Source organism: Eubalaena glacialis, chromosome 15 (assembly GCF_028564815.1).
Source record: "Eubalaena glacialis isolate mEubGla1 chromosome 15, mEubGla1.1.hap2.+ XY, whole genome shotgun sequence".
NCBI lineage: Eukaryota > Metazoa > Chordata > Mammalia > Artiodactyla > Balaenidae > Eubalaena > Eubalaena glacialis.
The window spans coordinates 46,290,027-46,302,180 of record NC_083730.1 but is presented as its reverse complement, the minus strand read 5'-3'; the positions used below and the strand labels follow the sequence as shown (position 1 = coordinate 46,302,180).

Genomic DNA, 12,154 nt, shown 5'->3' with positions numbered 1-12,154 from the left:
TCTGTGCGTGCCACATATTTACCATTAGATATGAAATCAAAAATTCCTTTCCTAGAATTCAAGATCCTTCCTTATCTAGGCATTTTTTCCCTTACTATCCTGTACTCAATAGGGACTTTTCCCACTGTTCCCCAACCACTCAATCATAATTTATACCTTTGCCCATACCATTCTAACCTCATCCCTGTCCTCGACAGGGAATGCCCACCCTCTTCTTTTCCACCAACTGTCGACCTATTAAAGTCAACTCATTATACTCCTTCCCTAAATCTTTTGCATTCTACACAAGGAAAGCAGCGTACTGATTTCAGCCTCTATTCACTGCACTGTCCAATACAGGAGGCACCAGCCACATGTGTCTACTGAGCACTTGAAACATATCCAGTCCAAACTGAGATGTAATGTAAGTGTAAAATGCACACCAAGTTTCAAAGACTTAGCAATAAAAAAAAATGGAAAATAACTCATTAAGATTTTTTTATATTTATTACATGTTGAAATGGCAACATTTTGGAAATACTGGGTTAAATAAGATATTAGTTAAACTGCTTTCACCCATTTCTTTTCACCTTTTTAAATGTGACTACTAAATAACCTAAAGTTATACATGTGACTCACATTATGTTTCTACTGGACAGCACTGCTCCCTTGTGTGAATAAGTGATTCTAAATATTACCAGCAGATAAGATGACTTGATTAAGAACACCTTGTCTTGAATCACATTGCCTGTTTTTAAATCTTTCCCACCTGTAAGACTGGACAAGTTAATATCTCTGGGCCTCAACGTCCTCAAATTTAAAATGGTATAAACGGTATCTACCTCATAGGACTCAAGGAGAACTCAAAGAGAAATGCTACGTAAGTAGGTATAGGTGTTAGCATTATTATTCTTTATTAACAAAGCAGGAAAGAGCACACAGCTCAAAGTCAAACGCACTGTTTTGTTTTTTAAGAATTTAAGAATGTAGCGCGCTTTACTGTTTTTATTGACTTAGGACAATACTGGAGGAGATGAGATGGATGGCTAGAGTACATGCTGAAAAAAATCCAAGAGTTCCCAATCTTTGTTTTTTTGGAAAGCTCTCTCTCTCTCTCTCTCTCCTTTAAATACAAAAGTGAGGGCTTCCCTGGTGGCACAGTGGTTAAGAATCCGCCTGCCAATGCAGGGGACACGGGTTCAAGCCCTGGTTCGGGAAGATCCCACATGCCGCGGAGCAACTAAGTCCGTGCGCCACAACTACTGAGCCTGCGCTCTAGAGCCCGTGAGCCACAACTACTGAACCCACGAGCCACAACTACTGAAGCCCGCACGCCTAGAGCCCGTGCTCTGCAAGAGAAGCCACCGCAAAGAAGCCCGCGCACCGCAACAGAGTAGCCCGTGCTCGCCGCAGCTAGAGAAAGCCCGCGCACAGCAACGAAGACCCAACACAGCCAAAAATAAACAAATTTATTTTAAAAAAATAATAAATACAAAAGAAAACTTATAATGGAGATATTCTCCCAAAGAATACACACGTGTGGCATGTAAATAAATAAATTTATGGCACAGCATTTTTTTGTGTGGAGAAGTCATAACCAAATAATCATGGTGGTTGGCTTGACACAGCTTTATTATAGAACCTTTTTATTTTAAAGTTCTTAACACAGAACTTTACCTATACTTTGCTATGTTCTGTTTGCAAAGTACAGGTAAAGATATTGGTTAAACCACACTTGACTATTATTACACTTACTTTTCCCTAATAAAGAATCTAAAGCTGGAGAAAACAGGCAGCTCTTCTATAAAAGATATTTCTCCCGTTGATTAAACTTTCAACTGAAAAAAAAAATTCAGGACTTTTCCATCCCTATAAATCATAACTCCAACCATCTCGATTAAATTAACTACAACTTGTCCTTACTTCCTCGTCCATTAGGCAAAAAAAGGCTGCTGCAAGTTTCATTAATTTTATAATTCTTTTTATTTTGTTGAGAAGTTAAGTAAAATACTGGATACCTAAGGAAATGTTTGAATTCTCAAAAGAAAAAAGTAAAATAACTGAACAGAACGCTTGAAGGGGATGCACCTCACTGCTAAAGAATATAATACTCAAGACAACTTTGAAAGCCCGGTTTAACTCCCAGGAGAAAATGATTCGTCGTCTTCCCCCTAAGACCTCATCGGTCTAACAGGGAGCATCTTCTTACCCTGCCCTGCCTTGCAACTTCCTAATTCCCTCCCTGTGGCGGCTGAGAACAGTCTCAATGCCCTTCTCTGGGGCTCACATTTTAAATTACCTAACAGTCTGGCTTGTCAGGGAAGTGCCTAGAAAAACTGGAGGTTAGGACCATGATGTCTTGACCACCTCACGGCCCCTCCTCCTGCGGCCACCGGAGACACCGCGGGGCCCCAGCCCAACGCCACTCTAGCGGCTCCGGGATGTAAACACCGCCCTTCTCTTCCCTGCCCGCCCCCAACTTCCCTCTCCCGGCCCCAGCTTTGCGGGAGCTCAGTGAAAAGGGAAGACCACATACCCTCAGAAGTGAGGCGAGAGAAGGGCTTAAGCAACTCCGCGAAGCTAAGGTGACTGAGACGAGTGAGCCGCTCGGCTTCGTCGCTACACAGCGCGGCGACACAGGGGACGAAGGAGTCCGGGATGAGCTCCTGCACTGATTGTACACACTGGGCCATCACCGCGGCAGAGGCAGCAGCGGCGCCCGCCCTCCAGCCCACTCTCAGAGGCTGATCCTGCGGCTACAGCAGCTACTGCCGCCGCCCGCCGGCCTGGCCCGGCCCGGCTCGGCCGGGCGGGGCCCGACACTGAAGCCTTGAGACCAACAGAACAGACGCCGCCGCCTCGGCTCCCGGGGCATCCGCCACCGACCCCTCCCCGTCACCGCCGCTCCTCAGCGCTCGCCCCGGCGTCCTTGCATTCCACCCTGATAAGTGGAGACGCCAACAATCGCCAGTTAATCCTCCCGACGGCAAAGCGTTGGTCGCCGCCCGACAGGAACCGCCATGTTGAGGCCGAACCCTGACCCACCGGCGTACTTATCCCAGCAGCCCCGCGCTCGCCCCTCACGTGACAGTGTTAAAGACGATGGGGGCGGGGGAAGAAAGCCAGGGAGAGGGAAGTAAAAAGCGACGGAGGCCGGTCCGGAGGCTGGCGCCGGAAGTGCGACGGGTGGGCCCCCCCCCCTACTGGGCGGGGCTGGGGCGGGGCTACGAGCTCGGTGGACGGAGCCAGGCGCGGAGGCACACGGCGTTTGGCCTGGTTCTCGCGCACGTACTTGGCAAAGCCCAGCGAGGTGTGACGTAGGGGTCGGTAGGCCGACGCTCGTGGTCGGTGCTGTCACAGTGGTGGAGGCACCCGTTCGTCTTCCACGCCCACTCGGCCCTCCTGGGAAACGGTGGGCAAACCATGTGGCTGTTCGAGCTGCTTCCTGCCCGCTCGCCCCGCCCTTCCCACGCTCCTGGTGGAGCGACTGGGGGCTCCCGCTCAGCGGAGGGAGCGTGCTGCCCGCTGGGTGTTTGGATGTTTTGCTGGAGCCGGCCTAAACAGGCCACGTATCATTTAAACACAACCATGCTTTGAGAAAGATTTTAGAAAGGACTGCCACGCATGTGGACTCAACCAGTGAGCAGAAATGTGTGCCGTTGTGGGCGCTGCAGTTAGCCCGAGTGTAAGAGAAACTACTGGGTTTTTGTTGGTCTCAGGGAAAGGGTGTGCCTGCCAACCTCCGACCCGTTCATCCGCTGCCGCCTTCTTTTTACACTCTGCTAGAGTATTTACTTTATAGTGATGGAGGTGTGCGAATCCAGTAATTATGTGCCGAATGGCGGCCTGAACTTCTCTTCCTAGCTTTCATTTTTATAGATTTTGCCTCTAAATATGTAGAAGTGAATGAAAGGAACTTTACTATAATTTTATTCAGCTGATTGGACTCCTGAATTGAATGCCAAAAATGTAAGACAAGGAAAAATGCAACATCCATAAAGCCAACATCATGGCTTTATGGTCCTTGATTTAAAGGAGGCTTCCCCAAACAAGAGTATCTCAAATTGACAGATTGGCACCCTGAAGTTTCTACCCTGGTAAGAATTTATTACAGGTGAGTATGCCTTTCTCCTATAAATTGAAAAATGGGAGGTAGGAAAAGACAATAGGACATAATGACATGACAACTTAGCCACAGATCAATCTAGAAAAGATAACACGTGCGAGTTGAGGATCTGGAAATTCGTTTCCTTAAAACTATCTGTGCCTGAGGACCTCTTGGAAAGTCTTCTTTTATCCCCAGGGGTATACATATTCTCTTTTGAATACCTCTAATATATCCCTTACCCTTTATAATGTAAGAATCTCACACAACAGAGTGTGACTCAAGTTATAAGATATATTTTTTGGTAACAGGGCTCCTTAATGCAAGCATACTACTTTAGTACTCAACTCAAACTTAAAAAGGCAATTTGTTTTTTACATTGAAGGTAAAACTAGCTGTATTAGGCTCTGTGAGAAGGACTTTAAAGGGTAATTTAGCCTAAATGGATTTTTGGAGATATAATTCACATACCATAAAATTCACTCCTTTAAAGTGTACAGTTCAGTGGTTTTTACTGTATTCAGGAAGTTGCACAATCATTACTGCTAATTCCAGAACATTTTCATCACCTCAAAAAGAAGCCTGGTGCCCCCTAGCAGTCACTCTCCACCACAACACCCCCTCTAGCCCCTGGCAATCACTAATCTACTTTCTGTCTCTATGGATTTACTTATTCTGGACATTTCATGTAAATGGAATCATACAATATATGGCCTTCTGTGTCTGATTTCTTTCACTTAGCATAACGTTCAAGGTTCATCCATATCGTAGCATGAATCAGTACGTCCTTCCTTTTTATGACTATGCCTAAATGGATTTTCGTCTTATGCATTGACTTTACAATCTAACACCACATGCACACACTGTTTCCAGTGAGTGACTGCACTGTAAAACACTATTTCTCTCCTAGTTTATCCTAAACTGTCTAACATGTTCATCTTCTAAGGTATTGTCTTCCCCTAAAGATTAAAGCTGAGTCACTGCCACATTTGCTTTTCAGCCTACATGAATGGGGAAAAGAGAATGGAAACGTACATGACTGATGGTTTCAGATCAAATTGTAGAAATGGCATTCAGCAATTTCACTCACATCCCACTGGCCCCAGTGTCTCCAAAGGAGACTGGAAAATGTAGGCTTGAGGGTTCTGTTGCTAGATGAAGAGGAGAATGAATATGGGATGACAGTCAACGGTCTCCACCCCGCTTTATTAGGAATGAGGTACCTTGCAGGATGTATCAATATTTGCCTGAGGTCTAAGATATCACACGTCTCTCATTTCTCTGACTCCTCTGGACGTTGACCCTTTTTGCATCACTTGTCCTCTGAACCATTTACTCTGTCCAGGAAACATGAAGTGTTATGGTTGGCCAGGCCTTGGCCATGTGCCCACCCTCAAGGCCAAGCAGACAGGGTCTATCACTAAAAGAGAGGAAGCTTGCTGGACAAAATAGTAATAACACAAGCAACTAAGGACCTCTTTTCCAAGTATTGAAGATGAGACCCAGCTTCCTACTCTCCCCAAAATCAAAGAATCCCGTAAAACGTATGCTATGCCAATTTTGAAATACTGTGTTATGAAACATTCATGGGTTATTTTATTTTGCATGTGTGATACTGCTAGTCTCTTCTGATGTCTGGTGTGGTCAAGAATACGGACACTGAAGTCAGAGAAGCCTGAATTCAAAACCACTCCACCACCTGTGAATAAAAATAATATCACCATTATTGTTCACCATATATCAAGCATGGCACGTTACATATATTGTCTACTACATATATATTCTGCTTCTCACACAAACCCTGAGAAGCACATGTGTTGCCAGTTTTCAGATGTAGCGCCTGAAGCACAGAGCAATTAATTAACTTGCCCAAAGATAGCACTGGAGCAGAACCAGCTCAGTTCTTAATCCTAGAGACTTGATCACTAGGATAAATTGTTTTTCTATGTGTTCCCTCGCTTTGAAAGCATCTACAGAAATTTTAGCTTGCAATAGCTTGCAATACAGTTTTAGCAAGAAATCTGTGACTTTTAACAAGTTACTTGTCTTTTGTGAACCTCACATTCTTTATCTGTAAGCTTATGAAGTTGGGACTAGAAGATTTCTTATATTCATTCCAGTATGAGAATCTGGAATCAGTATGAGTATGAGTATATGAGAATCTATTATTCTTTCCACTATTATTAAATTTCACTATGTTAACAGTAGATGGTGCTATTGAGTATTGGCTTCAAAAGCCAATAAAAAACCAGTTCTGATTCCTGAGTACATGGATCTCACATAAGAGATACCTACCTGTACATCAGAGCATTGGAGGTCAGGGGATGCTGAGAAAATTTGTACATTAAAAGTTTCTTAAGCTTCTGTGGAATCTAAAAAATGTGAATGTATATACAAAACAGAAACAGACTCACAGACATAGAAAACAAACTTATGACTATCAGAGAGAGGGCGGGACAAATTAGGGTATGGGACTAACAGGTACAAACTACTATGCATAAAACAGATAAGCAACAAGGATTTACTGTATAGTATAGGGAGTTATACCCAATATCTTGTAACAACCTATAATGGAATATAATCTGCAAAAATCCTGAATCAGTATGCTGTACACCTAAAACTAATACACTATTATAAATCAACTATACTTCACTTTTTAAAAAAGTTTTGTAAGCTCAAAGATTTTTATGCTATGCTACTTTAAAACACTAAAAAAAGAAAGGTTTAAGTATATAATCCACATATTGGCCCACACTTTTTATTCTATTTACTGTACTGGATTTTTTTTTTTTTTTGGCTGCATTGGGTCTTCATTGCTGCTGCAGGTGGGCTTTCTCTAGTTGCAGTGAGCGGGGGCTACTCTTCCTTGTGGTGCGCGGGCTTCTCATTGCAGTGGCTTCTCTTGTTGCAGAGCATGGGCTCTAGGCGCTCAGGCTTCAGTAGTTGTGGCACGTGGGCTCAGTAGTTGTGGCACGTGGGCTCAGTAGTTGTGGCTCGCAGGCTCAGTAGTTGTGGCACATGGGCTTAGTTGCTCTGCGGCATGTGGGATCTTCCCGGACCAGGGCTCGAACCCGTGTCCCCTGCAGTGGCAGGAGGATTCTTAGCCGCTACGCCACCAGAGAAGCCCCTGTACTGGATGTTTTGAGTATACTTATTATCATTAAAATTCTGACTAAAACAGATGGCATCCATTTCCTGGTTATTTTAAGGATCAATCATAGCCACAATTTTGCTCATAATTCTATTTTATACTTATTATAGGTATTTAAGCCCCATATAAATCCTCCTCTAATTTAATCTGCAGCAAGTAAAAATCTTTTATACATATTTTCTCCTTTATGCTTCTAAGATAGGGAATAATATTAATGCTTGGTTTTAAATCATATGTAAATACTTCCAAAAACAACTGGATTTGGATAAGAAAAATGTAGATGGGGGAACGGTGGGTGAGAATGTTGAAGATCTAAACTCTAAACAATTCTATAAACATTAATCCTCAAGATTTAGGCTAAAAATAAATACAAATTTGCATGCCATATTTAGATTGGTTGCATAAACCCATGACTTTCCATTTAGGAAAAATTACAATATCATTTTAAATGTGAGGAGCAGTCCTAGAGAGATAAAGTAATTTCCCCAAGGTTATATGCCTAGTTAGGTGCAGAGCTAGAAAACGCTTCCCAGTTTCCTGACTTTTAGTTTCAAGCACTTTTCATTATACTTCCTCGGTTTATATATTAACTGAAAAGTTTTTACTTATTTGTCCCTCCTTATTTCAGAAATTATTTAATGCAATGGATATTGTTTTAATACATACTTCTATATAAATGCTTTTAATGTCAACACATTAAAAATGATTTTATCTCTATAAAAATAAAAGGAATAGTTACAGCTGCTAAGCAGTCCCCAAAAGTCATGTACTTTTTTAGCTAACTTGCTATGCAACTTAAAAAAATATTTGCAGTTTGAAAGAAATTAAAGACCTGAACACATGAAATGACATCTCATGTTCATGGATCGGAAGACTTAATAAGATGTCAACACTCCCCAAACTGTTCTACAGATTGATATCAAATTACCAACTGGCTTCTTTGTAGAAACTGGCAAGCTGATAGTAAAGTATATGTCAAAATTCAAGGGATCCAGAATAGCCAAAACAATCTTTAAAAAAAACAAAAACAAAAAAACACAAAAAACAAAGTTGGAGGACTCAAACCAGCTAATTACAAACTTATTACAAAGCTACAGTAACCAAGACAGTGTGATACAGGCAGAATAAACCCTCGCATTTAAGGGCAATTGAATTTTTTAAAGGGTACCAAGACAATTAGAGGAAAATAAAATAGTCTTTTCAACAAACGGTGCTAGGTCAACTGGTTATCTACATGCAAATGAATGAAGTTGGACCCCTACCTCACACCATATACACAAAAATTAACTCACACTTAAAGACCTAAATGTAAGATCTAAAACTAAAGAACTCCTAGAAAAAAAGATAGGCATGCATCTTGATAACCTGGAATTAGGCAATGGTTTCTTAGATACAACAGCAAAAGCAGAAGCAACAACAACAGCAACAAAAAGAGAGAAACTGAACACCACCAAATTTTAAAACCTGTGCTTCAAAGGACACTGTTAAGAAAGTGAAAAGACAGCCCACAGAATGGGAGATTTTTTTTTGCAAATCACATATCTAATATGATTTGATGAAAATCTGATAAATTTAAATACTGCCAAAAACTGGTTTTGGATACCAAAAGTGCAGAAATACAAGGGAAAAAATCTAGTACATGTAAAGAACTATTATAACTCAATAATAAAAAAGATAAATTATCCAATCAAAAATGTGCAACATCTAGTTAACATCTGTCACCATACATTGTTACAAAAATTGTTTTTTCTTGTGATGAGAACTTTTCAGACCTACTCTCTTAGCAACTTTTTGGTGACCATTTCACAATATACACAAATACTGAATCATTACCTTTTACACCTGGAAGTAGTATACTATTATGTCAATTATAGCTTAATAAAAATAAAAGGAAACTCCTAAACAGATAAAGGTTATGTAGCAAAGATTCATAATATTATACCTAATGGTTAAATGTAAGTAAGAATCATTTCCTTTAAAATCAGAATGAGGGACTTCTCTGGTGGCACAGTGGTTAAGAATCTGCCTGCCAATGCAGGGGGCACAGGTTAAAGGAAGTTCCCACATGCCTCGGAGCAACTAAGCCCGTGCACCACAACTACTGAGCCTGCGCTCTAGAGCCCGCGAGCCACAACTACTGAAGCCCAAGTGCCTAGAGCCTGTGCTCTGCAAGAAAGTAAGCCACCGCAATGAGAAGCCCACGCGCCACAGGGAAGAGTAGCCCCCGCTCGCCGCAACCAGAGAAAGCCCACGTGCAGCAACAAAGACCCAACGCAGCCAAAAATAAATAAATAAACAAATAAGTAAATAAATAAATTTATTTAAAAAAAGAAATTATATAGTGGGATAAATATATAGCACACCTTCCTCATATTTATGTAGCTGTCCATCTACTCTCCTCCCCAAAGTAGGAGGCAGGACTCATATTTTCAGCTTCTCTTATAGCTAAGACATCATCATTTGACTTAAGTTTTGTCAGCTAGACATATATCTGCAAGAATCCTATCTGAAAGTGAATTATATGAGGAAACATATTTTTGGAGAGCTTTCATTTATGCTCTCATTGGTAGTGAGAGACACCATAAAGCTGTCAGTTCCACTAAAATTAATCCAGAGGTTCAGTGCAATTCCAATCAAAATACCCACAGAGATTTTATGGAATTTGACAAAGTAATCCTAAAATTCATACTTAAGAGCAAAGATCTAAGAAGAGTTAAGATAATTTGGGGGACTTCCCTGGTGGTCCAGTGGTTAAGACTCCATACTCCCAATGCAGGGGGCCTGGGTTCGATCCCTGGTCAGGGAACTGGGTCCCACATGCCTCAACTAAAGATCCCACATGCCCCAACTAAAGATCCCACATACCGCAATTAATACCCGGTGCAGCCAAATAAATAAATAAAATAAATAAATTTTTTTTTAAAAAAAAGATAATTTTGAAGTTAAATAAAAAGGGAGAGGAATTTGCCCGACCAGCAAGCAAGATATATTAAAGTTATAATATGGTTATCAAGAGACAGGAGTAGACAAATAGGCCAATGGAATAGAATGGAGAGCTGTGGGACAGACCAACTTGAAACATGAACAAAGCGATGTAGAACGGACAGATTATTCAATAAACAGTGCTTCAGTAATTGGTTATCTCTATGGAACAAAAACCCGATTCGTTTTCTATGTCACGGCATACAAAAAAAATCAGGTCGGGTAAAATAAAGATGCAGACAGTAATAACACTTACTTGATGCTTATTTTGTGCCCAGTACTGTTTTAAGCATTTTATATATCCCGATTCATTTAGTCCTCATAACAACCCTGTGAGTAGGTACTATTTTTTTTTTAATTAATTAATTTATTTATTTTTGGCTGTGTTGGGTCTTTGTTTCTGTGCGAGGGCTTTCTCTAGATGCGGCGAGCGGGGGCCACTCTTCATCGCGGTGCGCGTGCCTCTCACTATCGCGGCCTCTCTTGTTGCAGAGCACAGGCTCCAGGCGCGCAGGCTCAGTAGTTGTGGCTCATGGACCCAGTTGCTCCGCGGCATGTGGGATCCTCCCAGACCAGGGCTCGAACCCGTGTCCCCTGCATTGGCAGGCAGATTCTCAACCACTGCGCCACCAGGGAAGCCCTAGGTACTATTAATATCATTCCCATTTTATAGATGAGGAAACTGATGCAAAAGAGATTAACTAAATTGTCCCAGGCCACAGTACCACAAAGTAAAACAGCTGTGATTTGTACTCAGGTAATCTGCCTCTTGAGTACCCATTTTAAACAACTACACTAACACTGCCTCCCTTTCATGAAGGAAATAGGGACAGATTTCTTAAACAAGATTCAAAAAGTGCAAACCGTAACAGAAAAGATTGATAATCGAACTACATTAAATTTAAGATCTTTTTTTCAAGCTACAAATGTGCAAAGATATATATCTACCATAAAGAACTCCTATAATTAATAAGAAAAAAGGCAAGCTATACAATTGATACTGTATAAGTGCCAGAACACAACACAATATGATACAAGTGACAGAAAGTCACAAAAGAGGAAATCTGAATGACCAATATATATTTAAGTATTCTCAAAGTTTTAAAAAATGAGCAAAGGATATAGACAGTTCTCCAAGAAAAGATATACAAATAGGCAATAAACACATGAAAAGGAGTTCACCATTATTAACCATCATGGAAATGAAAATCAAAACCATAATAAAATACCACTTCACACCCACAAGATAGCTATAATCCAAAAGACAATAACAAGTGTGACAAAAATGTGGAGAAATTTGAACCTTCATACAATGCTGGTGGGAAAGTAAAGTGGTGCAGCTGGTTTGGAAGACAAGCTGTTTTCCAAACTATTAAAGATAGAGTTACCATATGATCCAGCAATTTGACTCCTAAGAGAAATAAAAACATATGTCAACACAAAAACTTGTACCTGAATGTTCATAACAGTATATTAGTAACAGTCAAAAAGTAGAAACAATCCAAATGTTCATTAACTGATAAATGAATAAGTAAAATGTGGTATAGCCATGCAATAGAATGTTATTTAGCAATAATAAGAAATGAAGTACTGAGACTTCCCTCGTGGTCCAGCAGCTAAGACTCTGCACTCCCAATGCAGGGGACCCAGGTTCAATCCCTGGTCAGGGAACTAGATCCCACATGCCACAACTAAAAGTTCACATGCTGCAACTAAAGATTCCGCATGCCGCAGCTAAAGGATCCCACATGCTGCAACAAAGATCCCACACGTGGCAACGAAGATCCCACATGCTGCAACTAAGACCCGGCATAGCCAAATAAATAAATAAATATTTTTAAAAAAGAAATGAAGTACTGATACATGCTACAACATAGATGAACCTTGTAAACATGCTAAGTGAAACAAGCCAGTCACAAAGGACCACATATGAATCC

At 41.1% G+C, this 12,154-nt stretch overlaps 1 protein-coding gene across 2 annotated transcripts in view; it reads right to left on the bottom strand.

The window, feature by feature from the left end:
- Nucleotides 1–3,015, bottom strand: part of TRAPPC8 (trafficking protein particle complex subunit 8) — an 88,149-nt gene extending 85,134 nt beyond the window's left edge. For both annotated transcript variants that reach the window (XM_061169866.1, XM_061169867.1), the window contains exon 1: nucleotides 2,516–3,015. In XM_061169866.1, coding sequence (XP_061025849.1) covers nucleotides 2,516–2,672 — 157 coding nt within the window. In that variant the 5' untranslated portion in view covers nucleotides 2,673–3,015. The remainder of the gene's footprint in view (nucleotides 1–2,515) is intronic.
- Between the last annotated feature and the right edge of the window lie 9,139 nt (nucleotides 3,016–12,154).